The sequence below is a fragment of the Balaenoptera acutorostrata genome, chromosome 12 (genome assembly GCF_949987535.1).
Source record: "Balaenoptera acutorostrata chromosome 12, mBalAcu1.1, whole genome shotgun sequence".
Taxonomy (NCBI): domain Eukaryota; kingdom Metazoa; phylum Chordata; class Mammalia; order Artiodactyla; family Balaenopteridae; genus Balaenoptera; species Balaenoptera acutorostrata.
This window is the reverse complement of record NC_080075.1, coordinates 46,264,758-46,291,593: the sequence shown is the minus strand read 5'-3', so window position 1 is coordinate 46,291,593 and position 26,836 is coordinate 46,264,758. Positions and strand designations below refer to the sequence as shown.

The window sequence follows — 26,836 nt, the reverse complement described above, 5'->3', positions numbered from 1 at the left end:
ATTGTCATTTTATTGCCTGACTGTTCATGGCTGTTACTGTTTGTACTATCCAGTTGGCCGCTAGTCATGTTCTTTTTTATGGTAACTTTGTCTTCTGTTTTTATCTTAATAGTCATTTATATCATATTTATCTTTGTATACATTTCAGTTTTACTTTCCTAATAGCCTGTGCAAATCTCATGTGTGTTATATTTCTTTATGTTCCTTATATTACCTGGTGCCTCATAGGCCCTCGATAAATTTAGTTGAATTTTAAGTGGGAATAAGGAGAACTAATATCCTGCCATGCAAAATGATTTGCATCCTGCCCTCATTTGTTTCATTTCCTAGGCAGTGTTTTTTTTTCTCTAGGTCAGTCAAGGCTGGGACTGCTGTTTCTCTTTTCCAGGTTCTCACTTTAAGCCATGTCTTTGCCCAGCAGACCATGATACAACAAAGAGGATTTGGAGCCCAATATACTCAGTTTTGCCAAATGTTCACTGCTCTGATAAATCATCTATCGGCTAAGCTAACTTTGGGGAATTATCTGTGGAGTTTAATTCTATTTGCTGGCCTCATCTGGTTGCCATGGATACTTGCCGTGGCAGAAGGTTGTCCTACAGGCACCGGTACATGATGTTGCCTGTGGCAACAAATAGCTAGCTGGGTGGCAGAGGAACAGGAATGGGACGTGAGTACTAGGTATTCACAGGGAGGGCAGGGACTTTGCTTGCACCCAGCAGAGGCTGGGGAGTCTTCTAGTCGGATAGTCGGATAGTCGGCGCTGGGCCTGTGAAGGGAGCAAGCGTGTGGTGTCAGGAGATCGTGTTGCTGCAGGCAGTAATCAGCACTGAAAAGGTTTGTTTAGGGCAGCAGGTGTGTTTTGGCTGGTGATCAGCCACCTTGCAATGGGGATTCTGGCGGCAGGTAATCTGCAGAGATCCAGGTGAGCTGGCAGTTGAGATTAGATCTGATATTAAGTAGGATAGTTGAGGGCCAGGAGGCAAGGGCAGTCTTGAATGAGCTTGGGCACTTGGCTATGGAGGGAGGGGGGAAGGCAGAGCCTCAGGATGGTGCGGAGAGAAGGTGGGGCTGAGGCACAGCTGCCTAACAAAACGGAACCTGGAGTTGGAAGTTGAGAGGTGCTCTGAAGAAAGAGTACTGACCTGGAGTAGGAAAATTCTGAGTCTCGTCCCTGTTCTTCCACATATTAACCCTGCTGTCTCCAGAAATTATTTTGCTTCTCTAGGCCTCAGTTGCCTCATCTGTAAAATGCAGAGGATGGTTTGAGGTGCATTTTCCAACCTATGACCTGCATGGTGCTGTCCTTTGGGAAAAGCATTCTGTGTTAACATAGCTTGGGAAATGCTGCATGGTCTGTCTTCAACATTGACAAGATTTACAGTATTTGTTATTATCTTCAAGTAGCCAGTGATGACCTGTGATGACTTTTATTTAGCCTAGTGGTTCTCAAACTGATTGACCATAGCGTGTCTTTTCCCCCGGGCAGCTGTTGACTCGGTGAGGGAATCTCGAGCTTGGAAGCACACAGTCTGAGGAAGACTGGGTTCGGTGATCTCCCAGATGCCTGCCAGTGGAGGATACCCTAAGTATATCCACTGCTCATTTATGAGGCTGCAGATGCACAAATGGCTTGTCCAGTTGGAGAGCCACAAGTGGTCCTTTCCTTTCAACTTTAACTTGGTGTCCCTTCCGTCTTGAAAGTTATAGTGGAGACTCGCTGCTGTTTGGAATTTCCTGTCCCCCAGCCCTGGAGCGCACTGGTCCCCGATTCCCAATCATGATTTAGAGGAAGGGGTGTGGAGGGTGCCTGCGATTGTTCCTCCTTCCTCTTCCAGAGCCTTGGTGTTGGGAGTCAAGTCAGCCTCCCAAAAGCCGCTTCTCTTCCTCTCAGCCCCTTTTGCTGCATCTGTTACATCTTCTGCAAAATGAACCCCTGACACAGGGCATTATTTCAGTCACTGGGAACGTGTTTTCCTCTTCCCCAACAAGTGGTTTACAAATAAACTTTTGGAATTCTGCCCACTCACCCCACCTCCCATGGGGTTGGCTAAGGTAGTTTCTTAAATGCAATCTGTTTAAACATTTTCTAATCAAGAATAGGAAAAAAATACTAATTGTTTTATCAGGCTGCATTTTGCATAAATAACTTTTTTCCCAGTGGCCTTTTGAGAATGGGGAAATTTCATAAAACAACTCGGTGGAAGTAAAAGTGACTATTTTTTTAGTGATTGAATCAAGCTATGGAAATGACTTTGAGACTGAAAATATTTACCCACATAGCAAGTATTTATGCAGCTTATACCACGTGTCTATCATTGTGCCTGACATAGTGGGATATCAACCAAGCTCCTGCCCTCAAGGAACTTACACAACTGGGGAAGTAAAACCACCATATGGATACATGAGAATGGAATCCAGTGTTATTCTACATAGCATTTCATTGAGTTAAGGCAATGTATGGTATGAATTCAGAGACAGGAGTGACCATGACAGACTAACTTAGTCAAGGGAGTTGGAAGGACTGCTAAGATGGAAGGACTTGAGGGCCAGGTATTGAAAGATAGGTGGGATTTATAGATTTTAACAAAGAAAAGGGCCAGTGTTTAAATGGGCAAAAGCATAAGTAAATCAAACCTCCTCAAAGAAAAGACTTTTGAAACCCTGTTGTGTGCTAGGCTGTGTGTTTTGTAGCAAGGGATGATCATGAGAACTTCCTCTGTGAGGTGGCAAGTGGATGTGTAGGACCTGGGAGAATGAATGTGTAAATAGAGCCACCCCAGGCAGAAAAAATAACAAATCCCAGCTTCCCTGTTTAGTTGAAAGTTGGAACTTTCCTAGCTTGGTGGCAGTGCACAGACCACCTAGAAGGAGTCGGCTCAGTGCTGGACTTGGTGTTGGGAGACCTGGGACCAGATAGAGTGGTGACAGGGGAGCACAATGCTAATAATAAATAATAGCAATACATTCCTGAGACATTTGTTAAAAGAACTTCGATAGATATTTGGATCAGTTGATAGCCAAGGAGATTATAAATTTCAAATAAAATGTTGCCTGTTTCCTTTTGGAATCATTCCAAGAACTGCCCCAGTGCCAAATTTGGTTTGGATGGCATTTAACTATTAATCTTTGCCAGGACGCTTATATGATCATATGGACATTTATATTGTTCTCCTATAACCTGTTTTTGGATATCAGGGACAAAACCAATCTGATCCCATCTTGGATTTTTTTCTTTTGTATATTTAGAGCCACAGAATTTTATTTCTGCTTTTGACTGGGCTCGAGGGCCCACACAAAGGACCTTTCTCTCCTGCTGAGTGCACAGATAGATCACTCCAGTGATTTACCTGAGTTTTATTTTTGGCATTGTTACTATTGACAGAAATTGATAGGCTGTTGATGAAGCTAACCGACCAGTTCTCTTGAAGCCTTGAACTGGTTTGCAATTGTAGACCCAATGTTAGTACTTGACTTGGAAAAAGTCACTAACCTTTGCTAGATCCCTATCACCCTATCTGTTGAATAGTTACGATACTATTGTGAGAATAAAACAAAGTGTCCAGAAAGCACATAGTACGGGAATGTTCTGTTAAATATATTCTATTAGGATATTTGTCTTCAGTACAGACACATGGTTGACTGTCCATAAATATTTGTTGAATAAGTGTGTGGTTAAAGATTTCCACTTCTGTTTCAGGCAGTTATTCACAAAATAGCAAAATGTCACTTTTCTATGATATACAGACGTCAATGGCATTCAATAAATTGAAAGTATTAATGGTAGTTGTCAAATGGTTTTTAAAATGTCTTTTGTATGTGTCTTACCCGTGGCTGGAAAAACATTCCTAAGCCAGAGTTATAATTTTTCTTCTATTTTGTGTTCCAACGGACTTTCTATTCAGAGGGCATATTTTAGTTTCATGTATTGGAGAATTAACTCAGGCTATCTCACATTCTAAGAGCGGCGCATAGTAATTGGAAGATGGTAGAGTGGAAGATTTTTCTTTTCCTATTATTAAAAGCCTGTATTTCCCGTAGCTAAGCCAATTCAGCAAAGACTTGGAGGCACCAATTATTTAAGGTTCTCCTTTCAAGCCGCAAACTTTAATTAAAATGTATAGTTGCTATGGTTTCCGAGGCCTCCACTTGAGCAATTTATCTGTAAAGATATTTTCACAGCATAAATGCCACATTAATCGGGAGTTTACCTTCTGTATCGAGGGGCTCACCTCCTCCAGCATGCAGCAGTCCAGAGAGTCTGGGCCGCCACTGCTGGATATAGCATTTCCCCCAGATCTTCTTTCCAAATGGAGCATTGTGCCATTTTTCATAAATATTAATGTATGAGCTAAGGCTGTCTGTCTTGACTTGCCAACCTAAGTGAGAAATTAAATACTTAGCCAGGCAACTGAGTTCATCTGTCCCCAGACTCCTTCTCTTCCCTCATTAAGAGGAAATTTTACCTGAAATATTGGAGTTGTCTTCATAATTGGAAATGAATTTTTCAGAAGGGACTTGAAAAGGGTGTTTGCTTCAAAGCCCCTGCAGAGCAGTTTGACTGATACTCTTGAATAGCCTTTGGAGTTTAAACTTTCTTAAATGATGTTTTAAACTCCAGGTCATTCATGGATCTGCTTGTCTGTGGTGTCATCTCCAGGTCCTGCTTTCTCTCTCCACATCCCCTCCATTCTCAAGTCCTGTGGTCTTTTACGTTGTGGAGATGGGGGATTGTCTATGACCACTTTACTCTTTCTTTGACTAACCAGATCACAACAAAGCTTCTGAAATCCAATTCATCTTATTTATTCTTGTGATGAAAGTAGATGACTGCTTACGCATGTCATCTACTGAGATGTCTTCCTCTGGCATTTTTTATAGTCAGTCCAGGGTGCTAGAGCCAGTATAATTTGCCTTATCTGTACCAATCAATACATCACTTCCTAGAGACATTTATGGGATTTTAGGGCTGGAAGGGATCACATGAACCTAATCACCAAGCTGGTTTGAGGCAGATACAGACTTGATGCCTAACAGTCTTCTTTCTAACTGTACTCTATTTTTAACAAAATATTTTTCTCATCTCTACCACAGGGCCTTTGCATGCACTTCCCCTTTTTCTAGAAGGCTCATCCTCTAACCATGGCTGGCTCTCATTCATTATTTATTAAACACCCATTCTTCAGAGAGGCCTTCCCTAACCATCCAATCATTCCTTCATCACCCTTAACACATTTGAAATGATTTTATTTATTTTCTTGCTTCTTATCTATTGTTTGTTCTCCATTATAGCTCAGTGTCTGAAACATTCAAATATTTGCTGAATAAATAAGTATGCTGTTTTGGCCTAAATTCAGTGTTTATTAGCGGCCAGAGGGTCACTAGTCACTTTCTAAAGACTAGTCAAACAGAGTGTGTACACATTGAGTCAGTGCTGCTCCCAAACACAGGCATTCCCTTTCCTTTGAATCATCTTACCCATTTGTATTCAGCTGGTTTTTACTCCCATTTCACAGATTCTCTTTGCTGACGTTCAGTGCTTGATGCAGCAGTCAGGCTGCACTCAGTGGAAGCTGTGACTTAGCAGTGTTAGTATGTATGGCTGAGAGCAGAGCAGCCCGTAAAGCGAGGCTGAAGAGCCCGTGAACCGCGTATGCATAGGACCAGGGGAGACGGCACAAATGTGGAGCGCAGCCCTGTCTGCCATCGCAGTGCTGGAGGCAGGGGGCAGAGCAAGCGCTCCGCTCCGCTGCAGAGGGCCAGGGACATGGGCCGGCGGTGGTGGTCTCACAACGACACTTAGCACTAGAAGGGAGGCAGGTGTTAGTCATAGCTGGGGCTTCCTTACCACTGCCCTCAGTGCCTACACAGAGTAACTCACTCAGTACCTACCTCTGAGTGGAAGATTGTTATTCATCCACTTTGCAAATGAGGAAACGGAGATGCAGGAGTTTAATAACTCGCTCAAGGCCACAGAGGAGGTAGTTGAGTCAGGATTCAAACTCAGGCAGTCTGGCTCCATGCTCTTAACTACTAGTCGAAGCCAGATCCCAGATGAGTGTCTTCGGGGGCTGATTCTAACAGTAGCATAAAGAGACTATTGCACAGATAGGGTGGGGTCAGATAAAGGTTGGAACTGTCTGGAAGATTTCCAGCTAAATTTAGCAGAAGCCAATGAACAGGAAAGAGGCCTGGTCCTGGAAATCAGGCACAGGGCAATCCCAGTCATCTCCATGCCTGAGCTTTGTTCCTAAGAAATGTCCTTGAAAGGTCTACTGCTTGCCTTCCTACCTGGCCTTTGCTTTCCTTCAAGGTGCCGTGCTCCAGTCCCCAGCCTGACATTGGATTTGTGGCTTAGGTCTGGGTGCAGGTCCTGGGATTAGAGTCTTGATTGTCAGAGCAGATTAAAAGCATTCATAGTGTGCAGCTTCTCAAGAGTCCTGCAGGTTGGGCAGAGTCAGGCAGGGTCTTCTAACCCCTAGACCACAATCCTTTGTCCAGGAAAGAATATCCTAAGACTTTGGATCCAACATGCTCCATTTTACTGTAAAAACATTGCATAAAAATATATAAACCAGTAGCCTAAATGAAGAGCTTTTTAAAAAAGTTAAAAACCTTTTACTTAAGAGTAACTTTTAAGAGCCAGACAAGTTTTTAAAAGACCACATGAACTCTTGACAAAGGTTGTTTTTGAAGTAAACAAAGATTGCATATTTTCAGGTGCTGATAAAAGTGGAATAAAATATGTGGAAAAGACAACATGATAAAAGAAACAATAAGCATGCAGAAGACTCAAGTACCAGAGACCAGGACCCTATGGAACGTCCTGGAGAGTGGTTAGGGAGGTCACTGGACCCCGCACACAAAGTGACTGGACAGTTAGTGTAGAACCCAGGTGCTGCGAACTGAACGGAAGACAGACCTTAGCTTCTGAAAGCGTAAAAAGCAGAGGCCGAATCCTTCCACTGTCAAGGATTCTGGTTAGAGCTCCAGGGAGATGCCCTGTTGAAGTTAACTTTCGAACTACTGTACCATCTGCTTGCTGTTTAGATCTGAGTGAGCAGATGCTGGTAAAAGGTATCCTGATTCTGTGGCTATGAGAAGGTTCCATTTGGTATTTCCTTCCTGGGCTAGAACCTTGTCTCTTCTGATGTGGAAGACTTGACTTAAACTTGTAAAAATTTTTTCCTCCTTGCACATGTATCAAATACCTAGTGATGGTGGTGATTACAAAGCAAGTATTTTTTCTAGGCTGCTAAAAAAAATAGAGCTGATTGGAATTTATTGACACAGAATTGAGCACTATCTTCAGAATTATGTGCACTTCTGAGTAATTCATTTTTCGCCATGTATATTAGGAGCTAGATTCTTAGCTTGATAGCAGGGATAGGATAAGAGAAGTTGGTGTCTCTCGATGGTAGACTGAATTCTCTCTCAGTTACCCCCGCACAGACAGCAATAGGAAAATAAATTTCGAGTGAGTTGCTATTTAGACTAAGAAGATTAATCTCTTTATAAGTCAGTTCATTAAAATGGGCATTATGGAAAGATATATACATTTGTAGATGTAAGAGGCGTCCATCATTTTCCATGGATTTGAATTTACATGGGCCATGGGCCTGTTGTTTTATTCTACCTTAATGTTCCTGGGTACTTCTGTTAAGTGATATACGATACATCAATTTCTCTTTTATTATCACCAGGAAGAAGGTGAAACAGCATTGGTAGCCGTGACATTAAATTAAGCAGAGTGAACATTTCATTGGGTTCCCCAACTGTTCAGAAGAGAATCCAGGAAAGCAGCTGCTTTGAAAACAACTCAGATTAGACATTAGCCAGAAGAATCTGCTCTTTGCCTTTGTCCAGTATTTTCTTCTAAGCCTGTAGGTTTCTGAATTGTAAGAAGTTTGTGAAATTGTCCAACGATTGCATTGTGAATGGCATCTATATTTATTAAGCCCACTAATGACTTAGCAGATCCAGGTACTTAGCTGGCAATGGTTTGGTGGTTGTTGACCGTGAAACTTGCTGCCTTCACTTTGGCTGACTCTTGTTTACTTGAAGAAACAACCGCATGAATTGAAGGGGTGATGTATTTTTTGTGTGTCTTAGGGAAAACAGAGTTTTCTTTCAACAAATGCATTCATTGAGTGATGGTGTAGCGTTCAAGTGTAATGATGAGGAAGAGACTTTAAATCAATCAGACTCTATCGGTGCTGATCACCATCTTTGGCCATTGCTTAATTTGGCCTTCCCTCTGTCTCTTCGCAGGGTCTGTGTTCTCCAGCAGTGAGGAGTGGCCTTTGAGGTCCAGAATTGCACTCTACTAGCTTTGTGACTTTTGAGGAGTTACTCAACACCTCTAAGCCTCAATCTTTCATCTCTAAGATGGGAATGATAATACCTGCTTCTTAGTTTTGCAGTGAGGATCAAATGCATTAGTGCACGTGAAAAATGCCTGTGCCTTTTTAGTGAAGTGCTTGATACATGCTAAATCAAATTAAAGTTATTAGCCATTATGTGTGTCCTCTGACATACTTGCTTGACCAAATTGATTAGTCTGTTGTCACCTAATAACTGTTTAGTGAAGACAAAATGATCGAATCCTTGGGAATGGAGAAGAGCCCAAATGAACTTTGAGGTCAGCAGGAGTTTTCCTGGCCAGAACTTGCCCTCCCTCCTGCCCTATGGTCAAGTGTCTCTAAAATCAAAGGGCATGAAAACCAATGTGAACACATGCAGGGTGCCCTGTGTTGGCTGTATTTAATAGGACTTTTGAGATTTATTTCCCATTACAATTTTTCCAGTGGTGGAAAAAAAAAGCTTGATATCTTAAGTTTAGAATACTATTGTCAAATAAAATGCTTAGATTAAGTAGTGCTTTTATAGTTTTTCGGCTCCTTGTTTTTGCAAACATTCAGTAATTTGTTCTCAACAATGTCATCAACTAATATTCTGTTGTATTGAGATAAGTCTTTTTTTTCTTAGCCTTGTAGCTTTCTTTAGTGGAAGGAGTTTTTAAGTACACAGTTGAGGAAAGAAATCTGTAAGGGTAGGTGTTCTTAAAGAATAGAATTTTTAAATGTTTATAAGCTTCACTTAAACATGTTTAACTGCCCTAATCAGAACTGGTGTACATCTGTCGCATGAGTGTGCTTTATTCCCTTTCTCAGAACATAACAACATCATCTTAAATATTCTCTGCTTCTCCAAGGCTTTGTGCATGGTAGATAGTCTATAAATGTTTGTTTAATGAATAAATGAAAGAATAGCAACATAACTTACATATACTCTTAGAAATCTTATCTTAGCTGCCTTTAGTGGTTAAACCACTAATATGGATTACGGTAAAACATGATAATTGTAACCCAGGAATTGTGGGTCTTAAAGAGTCTCAAAGATCATCTATTTCTATATGCATATTTGTGTGAAAACTGAAACCCATAGAGCTAGCACTTAGCCACTGTGCTGTACTCCTTCCAAAATTACTGTGGGAGGGCTTGGGGCCCCAAGAGGAGGAGAAAGAGAGGCATGCTGAAAGGGGGCAGCAGGAGAAAAGCAAAGTGGGAGGATTGGATTTGGGAATGAAACACAGTGAGAGTAAAGGAGAGAGAGAGAGATCTAATTAAAAGGTACCTGAGCAGAAGATACACAAGCTCTGTGGCCGTGTCTACAAAGGCAGCCGGGTGCTTGCTTAGCTTTCTGAGGCTCAGGGCTGGGGAGGAGGGGGTCGTGGCTGGGTACCTGCCCTGTGGCTCTTCCCCTCCACCAGGCTTCTCTATTCAGACCCTCCTCCAAACCGCAGGCTTTTGACAGCAGCTCTCTACTGGGGACTACCACATTTAAAGCACCTCACATCCCTTCCCGGAGCTGCAGAGTCATGTATTTAACTGCCTACTCTGGATCTTGCCTTAGATGTCCAGTAGAAAGATTAAGCCTAACATGAACAAAATAGAATTCTTGATTTCAAACCCCACTCCTGCTCCACCTCCAAGCCATCTCCCCATCCCCTGGTTGCCCTTGCCGGAAAGGTAGCCATTATCTTTGATTCCTTTTCTTCGTAAGACCTCACATTTGCTCCATAGCTATGCTTTGTCCTTAGTCTCTTTCTCCAGGAGGCTTGTTGAATGTGACCACTTCTCTGTGCACCACGGCTATGGCTCCTTTGCAACCCACAGTCACCTCTCAGCCCACCTCCTGCAGAGGTCCCCTCAATCATCCCCCAAACTTCACTCTCATCCTATTTTTCTCTGTCTTTCACAGAGCAGCCAAGACGATCCTTTTAAAGTATAAATCAGATGGCGCCAATGTAATGTACCAATCCCCCTTCCCCAGTCGCTCCCCATTCCAAACGGTACAAAATCCCAGCTCCTTACACGGGCTCCCTGACACCGTGGGTCTTGTCTCTGCTGCTCCAACCTCATCTCCCCTCACTTTCCTCACTTCTTCCTGGCCACTTCAGTCTTCTTTCTTTTCTTTGAGCGCCTGTGGCTCACTCCCATCTTGGGGACTTTGCAAATTCTGTTCTTGCTGTTTGGAGAGTTCATTCCCAGAATCTTTACATTCAGGTTTCAAGTTGAATGCCTCAGATCTTCTCAGATGATCTCGATCTAAGCTAAAGGGGTGAAGGGTGTACAGGGGAGCAGTGTGCTTATTTATGTGTGTGTCTGCATGTCTGTCTGTCTTGTCTGTCTTCCGTATTAGAGTGTTCCATGAGCAGAGGAGCCCTTTTTGCTTGTTTGCAGTGGACTGTGTATAGCACGTGAAAGAGCGTCTAACACATAGTGAGTGCTCAATGAATGTATGTTAACTGACTGATTAGAAAGGGCTTGTTAATACATGCTTAAATAGCTAACAAAAAAAACAGTTCCACAGTATGTGGTCTTTCCAATTTTGTTTATCTAAACTAACTATACTTATCCATTATCTAACTGCATTCATCCATTATCTATTCATAGCACTTTGTGTACGGATAGATCATGCTAAAACATTGTGAAAACTTTGCTCTTCTTATGTAAGGCAACTATTCCTGAATTGTTACACTATGAGTTTGTTTGGCCAGCTACCGTTTCGTAGCCACTGCAGAGAGTATATATAGGCTGAATTGAACAACATTTTTATGAATTCCCAATTGATAGAATCCAGATTAATGACGCTTTGCTGTACAATATGATAAAAAATATTTTTATTTTGCTGCAGTGTATGACAGTAAAAAACAACTGTGCATAGGCTTCTAAAAATATCTAAATATACATAAAAAGTCAAAATAATTATCCTAAGAGAAAATAAGATTTTTATAGACTTACTGTCTTTTGAAAATTTGGTTTTCTTATAGATTTGCTTCCTTGTTCGTTCATTGACAATGCTGACAAGATGCACTTACAAGGGGGCCGCACACACTGAAGGAAATTGTTACATTTCTTAAAATGACATCAACTTTTCTCCTCTGGCATTGGGAAAAGGCAGCATATTCTCTGGGAAATGACAACAGCAGCAGCAGCAACATAACAATGGAAAGTAAGACACATTTTAACCCTGAATAGCTGTTAAAATGGTACTCATGCTAAACAGCTCTTTAGAGTTTGAAATATTTTCCATAGAGCCCCCAGTCCTTTAGGCCAGTTCAGTGCTACTTACCTAGTGTCTCCTTCTTGGAGTTGATGCTTTCAAAGGGAAAAGTCAAAGTGAAGGCAATTTTAGGGCACACAAACTTCCTGTAAGCCAGACTTCAGTTTCGATGGCTTGCTATTGTGTGATTTTTTTGGTGGAAATCTGACTGCATTTTGAGTTAACTGCCTGAAACTGTTCGGGGAGCAACAAACTTGGAGTAGCAGCCAGAGCAGTTGGGAACCGAATGATGAGGACATTCGTTCATCAGAAATTGACAGGACACCTTCTAGCACGTAGCGCTGTGCGAATCACAGGACAGCTCGGAAAGTAACTATAAGGCAAGGCCTTGCCACATGGAGCCTCCAGCTTCTAGAGAGAAATGGAAGCTGAAACAACCAGGTGCCAATTCCCAAGGAATAGGGACGGGTGGATGATAGCAAATAGGCAACAAAATGCCATTCTCTCCCGTTTTAAAAACACTCTCATTTGGAAAGAGGAGAAACTTGAAAATTTTTTGGTAATTATTTTCTGGAACAAAGTTAGGACATAGACCCTGATTTTCTTTTCTGTTTTCTAAATTGGTTTATGTGCAAATCATTGGATTTCAATATCCATTTAACTATTATATTTACTCTTTTATAGAAAATAATAAGTGAAAACAATCTGGGCTGTTTGCAAAAACATACCACTTGCATGGCACTAGGGGGATAACACTCGTGATTTTTTTTCTGTCAAAGCATTCTTGGAAAAGGATACAGTATTTCCAGCTTTCATTCTAATAAACAGGACAGCGCATTGCTCTGTTTCCTTTTCCTTTGAAATGACAGGTTTTTCTCTTCACGAAGAAACATAACCTGTTTTGAACAGACCACTGCTCTCTGCCCTCCTCAGGCTGCTCTCTCTCAGCTCAGAGACCCTCACTCAGGGCCCAGTTGGCACCTGCCCTGTGCCCTCCCCCTCGGTACACCCCCTCCCTCGCAGGGAGTGTCTGGAAGGAGAATGTCCAGGTGAAGTTTAAATTCCTCCCAGTGGTATTTCTAACCAAAAGGGGGAACCTTATCAACTTAAGATGATGTCCAGATGAAGGCATTTATATTGTATTCCAAGATGTTAGTGGCAGAAATGGTTCATGTTTTGCACATTTCCCATAACTGTTTTTATGTGTCTCTTTCTCTTTATCCCTCTTTGTACTCTCCCTCTCTTTCCTCCTCGCCTTCCCCCCCACCATGTGCCACCCCCCCCCATAAGACATTTTTTTTTGAGCCTGGTGAAAACACATTTCAGATTTTATTTATTAATTTATTTTTTCTTTTTATTTGGTTACGTCGGGTCTTAGTTGTGGCACACAGGATCTTCATTGCAGCATGTGGGATCTTTCATTGCGGTGCGCGGGCTTAGTTGCCCTGCAGCATGTGGGATCTTAGTTCCCCAACCAGGGATCGAACCCACGTCCCCTGCATTGGAAGGTGTATTCTTAACCACTGGACCACCAGGGAAGTCCCCAGATTTTCTTATTGAAATTACCCACCAGTGATTAGATCTGACATAATTTGAGAACCTCCCCAATGTTTCCATCCAAAGTTTAATGTTCTGTAGAATGTTCTTCATGTTCAGTGGCACAACAGAATTGATATTAGGCTCCATTCAGATACAAACCCAGTCTTACCTGGAGTGACTGACAATTGTAGACCTGTACTATGAAATAATTTCTTTTCAGGGCACTATCTGTGTAATGGGTTGATTGACTCATTCAATAACTTTTTAATGTGCAGACACTATTCTATGCGCTTGGAGTACGTCACTGAACACAACAGACAAAGATCCCTGCCTTGTGGAGTTGACATTCTGATGGAGAGAAACAGGGCTGGCTTATACAATAAACAAAACATATGAACAAGCTAATTTATATGATAGAAAGTGAGAAAGTATTTTGAAGAAAAATAAAGAAGTACAACAGGCCAAAGGAGATCAGGAGAATGTGGGGCGGAGGTGGGGGTAGTTTACAGGATTAAAGGAAGAGGACTTGGTAAGTCTCACTGAGAAGCTGAGGTCTGAACAAAGACTTGGAAGAGTGAGGAAATTGGCCAAGCAGCTCCCTGGGGGAAGAGCAGTCCAGAGTGTGTGGACAACTAAAGCTAGTGTATGCCTGGGGTGTTCAGGAGCAGAAAGGAGGCCTTGTGGCTGGAGCAGAGGTGTGACGTCATGAAGTCGGAAAGGCACCAGGTCCCCAGATTACATGGGGCCCTGCTGGCCTTTTTAAGGACCTTGACTGTTTTTTTGTTTTTGTTTTTTCTCCAAATTTTATTTATCTATTTATTTAATTTTGGCTGTGTTGGGTCTTCGTTTCTGTGCGAGGGCTTTCTCTAGCTGCGGCAAGCGGGGGCCACTTTTCATCGCGGTGCGCGGGTCTCTCACCATCGCGGCCTCTCTTGTTGCGGAGCACAGGCTCAGTAATTGTGGCTCACGGGCCCAGTTGCTCCGCAGCATGTGGGATCCTCCCAGACCAGGGCTCGAACCCATGTCCCCTGCATTGGCAGGCAGATTCTCAACCACTGCACCACCAGGGAAGCCCGGACCTTGACTTTTATATGGAGCAAAATGGTGAGCTCCTGTGTGGTTCTGGAGAATGACGCGATCAGACTTAGCATTTTAGAAGGAAAACCCTGGCTGCCGTGGGTTTGAAATAGACTTTGAATGATAGTAGACCTGGGAGAGGAGGCAAAGATAGAAGTGAGGACACCTGTTAGGAGACTAGTGGGAGGTTGGATTTTCAGGATATTTTGGTGGCAGGGTCAACAGAATTTCCCAATGGATGGGGAGTGGGGTGTGTGAGAGGGTGGAGCCAAATGTCATGCTAAGGTTTTTGTCACAAAGAAAACCTAATCGTCAAAGGGTTAAAGTCTAGGTTTAAGTGTAAACAGCCAAAGGGAGCACAAGGTTTTTTGAAATTTAAGTAGTGGAGGAAGGTGACAAGACAAACAGATCCCAGTTTCAAGCTGCTGTCCCTTCCCCCTTCCCAGCTGGATTCCAGCAGAGGAGTGTTCCCAGCCAGGGCCTGTGCACCCCCCTTTCCTGATGCCTAGAACTCTCTTCTCCAAGCTCTCTGCATAGCTGGCTCATTTGCAGGCTGTAGTCCCCAGAGAGCTCCTCTAGGCCACGCTCCCTAATGTAGCTGTACTTCCGCTCAACTCTGCTAGTTCTCTGTTTCGTTGCCTTTATTGCGCATGTTGCCTTCACAAAGGAGTGTATTTGCTCTCCCTTGTCGGTCTTCCTCTCTGGAATGTGCACTCCATGAATGCACAGACCTTATCACTTTTGCTTGCTGCTGTATCTCCATTATCTAGAACAGTGTCTGGCACACAGCAGATAATCAGCATTGGGTGAAGACCAAGTCTTGATATTACAGGAAGTCAGTAAGTATGTATTAAATCCCTACGGGAAACACCAACAGTCACTGTGTAGGGTTTAAGGGAATATTTTCAAGTAGCATATTTGGGCAAAAAATGAAAACATGAAAATAAATAACATACAGACAACTAGGTAAAGGAACACCACAAGGCACTCAATATATGATTTCTTGGCAAATGATAAGAAGGAAAATGAAAGAGATTTATGGAGGGAGCAGAATTTAAAACTGTAGAACTATTGATCTTCAGAGGTAAAGGGACTAGCCCAGCAGCACACACAGGTAGAAATCTTTGCAGCATCTCATTGAGCGTTTCCAAACATTTCCAAGAACATGAATCACGTTATCATCTGACGCAGTATATTCTAATCTTTGGCTATTCTAATTATTAGAAGGCTGTTTTTCATAACATGCATAGAGAAATAAGGAGTATGGACTAGGCTGAGAATGATTATTTGGCAGGGGAAGGTGTGGGCAGAGACCCAGAGCTAAGTTGGGGCCAGTGAATAACAGTGAACAGGTTTCTACATGGGAGGAACGGGTAGAAAATAACTATCTCCTATTTCTTTCAGATTGCCACAGAGAGAAGGGTCTGACAAGAGAATTAGCTTCATAGATGAGGGACCAGAGCAAGACCTGACATCATTTTTTACCTACTTAGGACAATTAAAGCTCCCATTAAAAATTTAAAAATTCTACCTCTGCCAATAAAGCAGCCTGAGTTAAATATCCAGGCAAATCTGAAACTGCTGATGCCAACAAGATTTTTTTTTAGTAAGTAAAGCATCAAATTATAGTGAGAAATGTAATCACTTAATACTTCTGGAGCTCATACGAATTCTAAGTAGGAGGCTGAACTTTGCTTGCCTGAGGAAGAAAGAGAAACACTTTTAGAACAGTAATAATTTTTTAACTATATAGTTCTGAAGTCATTTCCTTCGGAATGTGTAAAAGCCTGTGGATGGTGGGATTAATTTGGAACTAATTCAGGCAGTGTCTTTAGAGGTTGGGGTTTATTAAAGAGATTGCCTCCAGATTTGAAATCATGTGACTGTTGGACTCTCTCTGGCCGAGGGAGACTAACTCAGTCACAGAAAAGCTAACATCTGTGAACCCACAGCAGCAATAGTCTTCCAGATGACTGTCCTCCTTTATATTCTTCCAAATGCTGTAATTTGTTTTAGAATGGACCATTACCAGATTTTATTGTTCGCCCTGAAATTTTGTGAAGACCAGACAGCACTTCATCTAATCAAAACTACTCAGAAGTTTGACCAACCTTAGACAGTTGCAAATACCAACAGTAAACCTTTCATGTACAATAATCAGAGTAATCCTTGGCTGATTTCAAGGATGGGATTCCCCTAGGGAGAGAAACACTGCTTTAGAAAACAGGGGGGAAATTAGAGGGTTTAATATTTCAACCAGAGTATTTTCAAACTAGCAGAGAAGAAAGTCGAGCTACTTTATATGATTGAATGCATTTCAGGTAAATTGAAGTGAAATCAAGTCCAGGATATTGTCCAAGGAGAATATCAAGTTATTTTAAAGGTAAAAGTCCCTCCAGAATATCTAAAATCAGGAAGAAAAAAGGAGAAGTTAGAATTTAACTGTCTATGTGAGAAGCTTGACATCTTAGTGATTAGAAGATCCAGGATGGGAATCCCTGTGATGCCCCAGGAATGAAACAGAATCTTTTGAATGTATATGTATAACTAATCCCCAGTGTTAGGGGCCAAGTTCACTACCTTCTGGGCTTTATTCTCTTATCTGCCAAATGAGTCAGGATGGGGGACCAGTTGGATTAGGGAATCTCTTAGGTACATTCCAGTTCTCAAATTGGAATCAATTAGATGTGTGTTAGTGGAATTCTTATGACTGTTTCTCATACTTGTTTTATTACAAGAGGTCCTGTGAACTTCTACATGTAGGTTCAGAGAAAAGTGAGGATACATGGAGAAAATGGTTTCTGCTTTGAAAACATGCCCAAGATTTACCCAAAGAACCTCTTGAGAATGTCATTGGATTTTCACATTGGTATTGTTTGCTTAACCTGGCTTTTCTAATGTGCAGATGTCCATAGATTTCCCAGGAAAGAGAAATAAAATGCCCTTGGGGGAAGTTAAAAGCAAATCTCACCATTTGCATAGCTGTGATTTGACATTGGCTTTTTAGATCCCTGAATGTGGGATGCAACTTGGCTTTTCCTCCTGCTTCCAGTATGTCCCTCTCTCTTCCTTCATGTGAATTCCTTCTCTCTTCCCTGTTTACAAGAGGATCATTCTTATCCGTCCTGTGGCTCTACTAGCAATCTCTCTGTCTCTCAAGCTTCTGTTGATCCATTAGTCAAGTTTCTCCTTCAGAAGAACTGCAGCCAATATTGATCTTTTTGTACTCCTGCTTCACATGATTTAGCTCTGAATATCATATTACTTATTGCTTTATTTTTTTTCCTCCTTATCGCCCCTCAACTGGTTATATACTTCTTGAAGATAGGATCCTTCTTTAATATGTTGTATATCTACATAGAGCAGCGGTCCCCAACCTTTTTGGCACCGGGGACCCGTTTCATGGAAGACAACTTTTCCATGGACGGGAGCTGGGTTGGGGGGATGGTTTCGGGATGATTCAAGCGCATTACATTTATTGTGCACTTTATTTCTATTATTATTACATTGTAATATATAATGAAATAATTATATAACTCACCATAATGCAGAATCAGTGGGAGCCCTGAGCTTGTTTTCACTTGCCACTCACTGATAGGTTTTTTTGTTTTATTTTTTAATAAATTAATTTATTGATTTATTTTTTGGCTGCATTGGGTCTTTGTTGCTGCATGTGGGCTTTCTCTAGTTGTGGCGAGCGGGGACTATTCTTCCTTGTGGTACGCGGGCTTCTCGTTGCAGGCGCTTCTCTTGTTGCGGAGCACAGGCTTTAGGCATGCAGGCTTCAGTAGTTGTGGCACACAGGCTCAGTAGTTGTGGCACACGGGCTTAGTTGCTCCGCAGTACCTGGGATCTTCCCAGACCAGGGCTCGAACCCATGTCCCCTGCATTGGCAGGTGGATTCTTAACCACTGCGCCACCAGGGAAGTCCCACTGGTAGAGTTTTGATATGAGTCTGCAAGCAACTGATTTATTATGGTCTCCGTGCAGTCAAACCTCTCTGCTAATGATAATCTGTATTTGTAGCCGCTCCCCAGCACTAGCATCACTGCCTCAGCTCCACCTCAGATCATCAGGCATTAGAGTCTCATAAGGAGCCTGCAGCCTAGATCTCTCGCATGTGCAGTTCACAGTAGGGTTCACGCTCCTATGAGAATCTAATGCCGCCGCTGATCTGACAGGAGGCGGAGCTCAGGTGGTAATGCGAGCCATGGGGAGCGGCTGTAAATACAGATGAAGCTTCACTCGCTCGCCCACTGCTCACCTCCTGCTGTGAGGCCTGGTTCCTGGTTCCTGGGTACCCCTGATGTAGAGTATAGCCTCGTATTTGGCTGTTTTCTGCAGGAGGCTTGATTTTCTCTTGGAACCTCATTCTCAGAGTTCTGAAAGCCAAAATGACATTCTGAAATCTGTTTTAACAGCTGTCAGGCACTGGTATAAATGTAATGATCAGTTCAAATGATAGTACATTCTAATGCAGTTGTGTGTGTGCATGCACATGCATGTATGTATCACTTTATAATAAAAGCACCGATTTTTGTCATGTACTTCTCTTGGGAGCACAGTGGTACTCCACACGTCCTGGGTGTAATGGAAGTGTGTAGCTTATAGTTGACACCACTCTGGAAGGTCCTTGTGTAAGGAAGGAAGAGGAAGCAGCAGCTTGGGGAAGGGACTGTAGCAGACATGGTCAAATATATTCCAGCACACAAGGGGCTCCTTTTCTTTCTTACACAGAAGATTTTATCTTTTTTTTCTAATGATCAGCTAGGACTGGAATGTGGATTGCAGTGTATTTTTTAAAGTGGAATTTCTTATACTTTATTCTATTATGTTTTATTAAAATGTTTACATATTTTCTGTCCCATTATTGGTTATATACTAGTAGTTGGGCTTGGCTAGCCTATGATGCAATAACAAATAAATCTTGAAATCATGAGGGTTTAACAAAACAAATGTTTATTTTTCTCTCATGTCACAATTGAAGGATTGGATGGTTTCCTCAATGGCTCTTCATATAGGGACTTGGGGACCCAGTGATGATCTTCCAGTATATTCCAGAAAAAAGTTTGCCTGCTCCACTCCCATGTAAAAGGAGTATATAAAAAGTTTCTTGATGAATTAAACAACTAACAGCATGAATTCTCTTTTATTCATGCAGATTAACTATACTTCCTGTCCCCCAAACTCCACCCCCCCCCCCCACATACACGAGTTTTTTCATTCATCATATCTGTTCATTGTTAAATAATAATTGCAAAAGAGAGTGAGCTTGGAACAACAGGACCTTCTGGAACATAGCACAGGGGTGTGTGATCCTAAAATGAAATTTGCATTCTGAGAAACTTAAGACTTGCAGTAACTGGCCTTTTCTTCATTCCAACCCTAGTAGTGCCCAACACACATCAGTGACGCAACAAATATTTGTGGAGCAAATGAACTCAAAACTTTCCTTAGCTTTGCCTTTACCTTGGAGCTAATTTGCTTTTTTACGTTACCTGTCTAAAAATCTTCCCTATCATTTCCTGTCCCTGCCCGTATTTGCAGTGAATGCTTTGAAACAGAGATCTGGACTTCATCTGTTGTAACTTGACATTAAAAATTGGAGTTAAGGAATGTTTTCCAAATTCAAGAATTTACCCTTTTTTTGGAACTGACATGATGTGACTTTCGTAATGTAAGCAGAAACGTAATGAAACCATCAAATATGTAAACTGCAAAGATTTAAAGAAGAGAAATAGATTAAAGTGACTGAAGATAGTTACTGAATTAAAATCCATTCAGTGGCATTTTTCAAATGTCACCTGAATCACTCTGTATAGAGTCATTTCGGCTGCTTTCAGTATCACAGCCTTAAGGATGATGCAGTATAGGGACAATAAAGATACGGTGTAAATTGTGAACAAAGGAAAAAAGAATTTTATTTGTTTATGGTTTAAATAGGCTATTTCTGAGCAACTTTTCACTCGAATGACCCTTATCAAGTGGTTTTTTTTTGAGGGGAGCTTGCAAAACTGTGTAAATCAGGCAATCTACATTCACATTTTGATGATCAGCAAATCACTTAATTCATTTGCTAGAGTAAAGCGGATTCATGAAATCAATAAGTTGGTTATTCATTTATGCCAGATACTTTTTTTTTCCCTTTTGAAGAGTCCATAAAGCAAACACTTAACATTTCATTGAGCTAAAAAAATGAGAGCATATTTCTAGCAGATGTCTTCAGCTTCCTTTACCTTGTGTTTCTGTCTTGTTGAGAAATGCTCAAGGCAAGTTGTCACCGTCGTTGTGAGATCAGTGGATGGTTATATTAATGTTAGTGATGGGGACTTTTCTGCAGACATTTGTGAAAACAGGCATGCTGTACACCGGTTAGGGATGAGTTTAATTTTTACATTTGTGAATTAAGGACTGAAGTTTCTTATGTATTTTAAGAAAATAAAATGTTACCTTGTTGCTTTGGAGGTCACAAAATGGAATTGGGTTCATATAACCAATTTCCATATAAAAATTAAGAGTTTCCATGATGAATTTCAGATCAAGGTATTAATTTGCATACATATCCATCCTAACTGCAGATTATTAGGGGCTCCAAATGTTTCCATCTAAAATGCACTACCTTCTTGGCCTTGCCTCTTGCTCTTTTGTGTTTTTTGAGGCTGAGGAACATGCACATGATCTGCTGCTTTAAAATTAACTGTGGAAATATGCTCTGGAGGGATTCTTTGGTCATGTACATTTCACTATACCTGAAATATGTTTGCTCTTGGGTAATGAATGCATTGCAACTATGTTGCAGTATGATGCGGTGCAGTTGCTTATTTTGGATTTAATGAAGAAGAGTCACTGTCAGATGGTTCCTCAAAATGAAAACTCCACTTTGCTCCACGTGTGAACTTTTTCATAATGTAAAGCTATAAAATAGAGAGTTTCGCTATGGAACAGATACTAAGCATGATGCTGATTCTGAGCTGTCAGCACACACCTGAGCTTGTTGAAGAAATGAAAACAACAAATTTCAAGTCTGCCCTGAAAAGCTTGAGTCTCTGTCATGCTCAGCCAAAATCAAAGTCAAAATTCAGACTAACATTATTTAGCCCTTTTGTAGCTGTTCTCTAGGTATAGTCATACTATCTATAGATTTGTGAGAAGAACAAAATGTTGCTCTTAAGACTTGAAAAGTTTATTGAGAAAATGAAGGGAGCTAGATATTTTAAATATCTTCTTATTTTCTATTTTTTTTAAAAAAAGACCTTGTAATTTCTCTGTTATAATGAATGTTACAAAAAGTCTTATGTGTGGGAAAGCTTAAAATACATACACAAAATAAGTAGAAAAGAGAGAATAACTGTCTTCAACGTGTCTAATGTTCTGAAGGCTGCATGGTGTGCAGACGCCTACAGTCTTAACCACCTGTAAATTTCTCTGATTCTCCTTAACACTGGGCAGTTGTTCAGACTGCTTATGGTTTTAATGGCTTCTGTTATTGTTCTTCTGGGGAGAAATCTTTTTTTTCTAAATATCAGATTAAGTAGTCACTACCTGATTTGAATAAATGGAGCCAGAAACATCCTGACAGTGTACCAAACAAGACCTGTGTGTATAATGTGAGTTCTTTCTTTTCAATTTTAGAATCAACCTTGTCCTATGTTAGGCAGCTGGAGGCAAGAGTAAGACAGCTGGAGGAGGAAAATCGCATGCTGCCCCAGGTGGGTGACTTCCAGAAGCTCATAGCTAGTTAGTGTCATTTGAGTTGTAGCATTTTATGTGGAATTTAAAGTCTCAGTTACATGATAGAAATCATTTTGTTAACAGCCATTCATCAATGTAGAGCGTGATTACTTTCCGTAATCAACCACTTACCCATCATATTGTCCAGATTCTTAAGTGTGATACTAAAGGGCACAGATGTCTAAAATATGAATGTAAAATCATTTTGAAAGGAAGGAGAAAGAGAAAATGAAGAGAAGTAGAAAGTGCTTTGATGGTACTGCTCACATCCGTCATTCATGTTGTTGGTGAATATAGGGAACGGACTCTTATTTAAATGGAAAATGTGCTCATTTATGAGCTAGGGAAAGCTGCAGGTAGTTTGAAGAGTTCACATTTTAATTAAATGAGTACTTTCTAAAATTCTTTGTGATGTTATTGAACTCTTTCAGTGCAACAAAGCAATCACAGTAATTGACAGTTTTTACTTTGGGGCTTAATTTTTTTTTCCCTGATGAATGTAAAATGGCACTTTTTCTGGGATTTAACGCCTTGCCATATGTTTTACTGTAAAAACTTTTTCCATGGGCTGATATCTTGGTGAGAATGATGTTGGTTGAGGTCATGGTTCTTGGGAAATGTTTTGTTGAAGAGTTGAACAAATCTACTCATTCTAGCTTGGTTTCCTTGACAGCCAGGTAAACAGTAATGTATTTTAATATTTCATAAAAAGGTGTTTTCTCAGCATTTAGTCACTAGTGTTCTTTCTACATTCTGGTGACTATTTCTATTTCATAAGTGACTAAGAGAAAATTAAACCTCAAACAGCTAGTAAACAGTTTAAGTGTCAAGACAAAGACTGTTTATAATTCAGGAGAAGACATATAAACATTAATACAAAGACTTAATTAATGCAAAGGCTTTGGAAAGATATTTTAGGTCTTTTTAATCTTGTTTCGCTTTTAAACTAGTTTTGCTCACTGATGATGATTTGAGCTGTCAGGTACTGCATGTGGGAATGCCTCTCTCTTTCTTCCACTGGCCAGCCATCCAGCTAGAAATCACGAGATTAAATGAAATGAGTCTATTTCTCACCCTTCTCAAACTGTACATATATCAATGCTCATGATGACAGAAAGGATTATTTGCATTATGAAATAAAATACTGCTGGTAGAGTTTTTTCCTGTGCTCTTCTACACTTTTCATTTTTTAATTTCTTTGCCATTTTCCCTTTTATATTGGATTCAGAGTATGACTGTGCTAATACCCTTAACTGACAACATCTAACGTCTCTGTTCCAAGAAACCTAAAAGATGTAATTATTTTATATACGGTTATACCATCTCTCAGGCAACTGGGAATGTAAGTGACAAGAAAGAGGAAAAAAAGAGATATGTTTCTTGGTTTTTCTCTGAGTGAGAATTGAAACTCATACCGAGTATTGAATGAATGCATGTGTGCTGTCTTACTGAAAAAGAGGCACAAAAATAATTATAAGATTGATTTTTTAAAATCTGTGAAAGTGAGTGTTAGAGGCCTTGAAGGGAAATCAGAAGAGTCCTCAACTATACTTGATATGTGTGTGCGTATTTAAATGCTTGCGTAGTTAAGAGTAGAAGAGATTAAACCGCTTTCCAAATTAAACTATTTTTTCCAAATTCATATAATTTTAAACGCATTGCTATTTTTTAACTAAGAAGATTGTTGTTGTTTTTGTTTTTCCCCACAAGAAATGGCTAAGAAAGACCATGTTTTATTGAACCTAAGATGTTATTGATGTGAGAAGCACCATTATCATGTGCACTATTCAGAAAGAAAAAAATGTTGTCAATTATACCATGTCCAATTCTTGCTGATTTCAGTGATGATAAAATGGAAAAACAATGTTTTAGAATTAAACAGGTCTTACGTGTCCAAAGCACTTTAATGCAAAGAAAATCTGTTGCGTGAAATATGCTGTTGGACTTATGCAACGAATATCTATCTCAGTTCATAAACATTATTTCTGTTAAATTTCTGTATTTGAGAGCGTTGCCTTCGTTTATAGCTAAGATAGATATGATAGAACCACGATTTGCAACTACTTGTATAAACACAACTGAAATGAACAGGGACAGTAGGTGAGATCTGAGGTTGGAAAACAGTAAATGGACCTTAGAGCAGTGGAAATCATGCCAAGAATCCTCGTGGAACTCTGAGACTTGGGCCAACTAGCACAAAGACATATGTAATTTATTCTTAGATGTTTATTGGTACTAAAACAAATAATTGTGAGATTTCCCTGCAGAAAGGATTTATGACTGCATGATGTGAGCTGATTTGCAAGGTCAGTTCAATGTGACAAGCTGACATCCTTGCATAAATTAGTATCAGTATCTGAACACTTGATTTCCAATTATAAGAGCTTGTTCACTGTGCCTTGATTAGAAGGTATTATTTTTTACTCCCGAGTTTATAAAAATATGTCCACTTGTCTTTGGATAAACAGTCATAAGAATATAGTTGGCAATTGGAATTCCAAGTATATCAGATATCTTTTGTGATATCTGTAGCAAGGTCCTTTGCTGTTAGTTTAGTATTTAGACTAATTACATAAAACCTTTTCCTGGATGAAGAAATTTCCTTAATGCTTACTTTCATTCCTCATATAAAACTGTGTATAATGAACAGAAAGTCACAACTTTGCTCTAGAAATACATATTTAAAAATAAACAGGATGAGTGTCATAAATGCTTGTGGATATCCTTCTGGTTAGGTGCAAAGGCTTCCATTTCTTGATGTGTAAATGACAAGGTTCCTCCCAGCTCTTGTATTTCATAGGCCTAAGTGTAATTAAAGCTTGGGTCCAGTCTTATACCCATGCGAAGTTACCAGGTCCCAGAATGAAGGGTTTTTTTTTTTAGAAAATAGATAGAAAAATGCAGTGAAGATTGAGTTTGGTTCTATCTGGTGGTGAAGAGGAGCTCACAGAAGGCATGGGTGAAATGTCAGTATGGATGCCTTGGCAGGTCAGCACCTAGTAAGCACAGAGCTCTTGGCTCTGCCGCAGCCTTTGCAACATCCTCCAAGGATCACTGAGCTACGCTGTACGTCCAGTTAGTAAACACAATATTTCAAAGGTATCCTAAAGTCAGAACAGTCTCATTAATTTCCGAAAATGCAGTATTATTTGAAAAGAAAATGCCTTTTTACTTTTGTTTTTATTTTGCGAGGAAGACAACATGAGGTCTACCCTCTTAACAGATTTTTAAGCGTTTAATACGGTATTGTTATCTGTAGGCATGATGTTGTACTTCCGATCTCCAGAACTTACTCATCTCGCATAACGGAAAGTTTATACGTGCTGATTAGTGACTCCCCATCTCTCCCTGCCCCTCTCCTAGCCCCTGGCGACCACCACTCTGTTCTTGGCTCCTGTGAGTTTGACTGTGTTAGACACCTCATATATAAGTGGAATCATGGGGTATGTGTCCTTCTGTGACTGGCTTATTTCTCTTGCCATAATATTGCCATTTGATCCAGCAATCCCACTTCCAGATAGTCACCCAGAAGAACTGCAGTCAGGAACTCAAAGAGACATTGGCACTCCTGTGTCTACTGCAGCACTATTAACCATAGCCAAGATGTGGAAGCAACTTTAAAGGTACATCAACAGATGAATAGATAATGAAAATGTGGCATAAACATATAATGGATCATTATTCAGCCTTTTGAAAAAGAAGGAAATCCTGCCATATGAGACAACAAGGATAAACCTTGAAAATGCTTTTTTGAAAGTTGGTATAAGTGATCACTAAAGATAACCTGGACCTGGGATATTCTTCCTTGAACACATAAACTAACATGAACATTTTTTACAGATTACGTTTAAAAATATTTCACACGATTGCATCTACCCTCTCATAATATATACCTGTAATGCTAAAACTGCTCAGACTGGTCTGTCAGCTCCACTATGTACATATTTAATACAATATGAACCCTAAATGAAGATTCTGTGTTACTTAAATAAATGTAGCTGCTAGCTATGAAATTTTGTTAACTTTCAAATCCAATGAGGTAAAGTCACCCACAGTGTCATAAGTTAGCATTTATAAATTACAGACCTGAGATGGTGTAAAGTTGTAGTTGTAAAGGAATTTCATATCAAATTTAAAAGCAACATTTCTATCTCAGGTATATTTACACATAAACACAAGCTTGCTCTGGATAAAAAGGCATTAATTTTCAAATCTGACTAGAACCTGACATATGAGATTGGACAATCCCCTCCCTTAGAAAAAGCATATAAGGTTCACAGAGTCTGGGAGTATAGCCCTGGGCAGACAGCTGATTACAGACAGACTCAGGCTAAGACACAGGCCTATTCAGTGTTCTTTCTAGTGCCTCTTTCACTAAGAGGCACTAGAAACTGTGTGTTCTTTCACACACAGTGCCTCCATCAATCATTTCATACCATTAACTTAATTCACTGGAATTAAGCTGCTAAATCTATTTTTATCTTATTGTCAAATTGTTTTTTTAACCCTTATCTTAAAAATTAACATTGGATCTGCTTAGCCGTCTAAGATTTGTTAGACGTTTATTCTATTCCTGCTTTTAAGGGAAGTATTGTTCGTCAAGCCGCAGTATCATAAATGAAAGAAAAATGCATTTTAGAGCCTTCTCCTCCCTGACATATTTCCCAGATACTTCAGAATCATAAAGTTTTATTGTACAAACCCACAGACCCATATCTGCATGAAAAATTCATACTTAACAGAATGTGGTCAGAGAAGGTCTTTCCGTTCAGATGATTTGGAGGTAGGTGGGTAGGGAAACATAGATACGGTAGTGGTTTTCAAGGCATTTCCCAGTGACATTTGATATTTTAGCCTAAATTCAAAACCCTTGCTTGGATCTCTCTGCTCATTTCATTGTCCTTTTCTTGATGGTCACAAA

At 40.4% G+C, this 26,836-nt stretch overlaps 1 protein-coding gene across 7 annotated transcripts in view; it reads left to right on the top strand.

Moving 5' to 3' along the window:
- Positions 1-26,836, top strand: part of CCDC85A (coiled-coil domain containing 85A) — a 197,122-nt gene that overhangs the window by 132,906 nt on the left and 37,380 nt on the right. For 5 of the 7 annotated variants that reach the window (XM_057557872.1, XM_057557873.1, XM_028168497.2 and 2 more), the window contains exon 3: positions 21,817-21,893. The exons of the other annotated variants lie outside the window; for them this stretch is intronic. In XM_057557872.1, the coding sequence (XP_057413855.1) occupies positions 21,817-21,893 (77 nt within the window). The remainder of the gene's footprint in view (positions 1-21,816; positions 21,894-26,836) is intronic. 7 annotated transcript variants of the gene reach the window in all.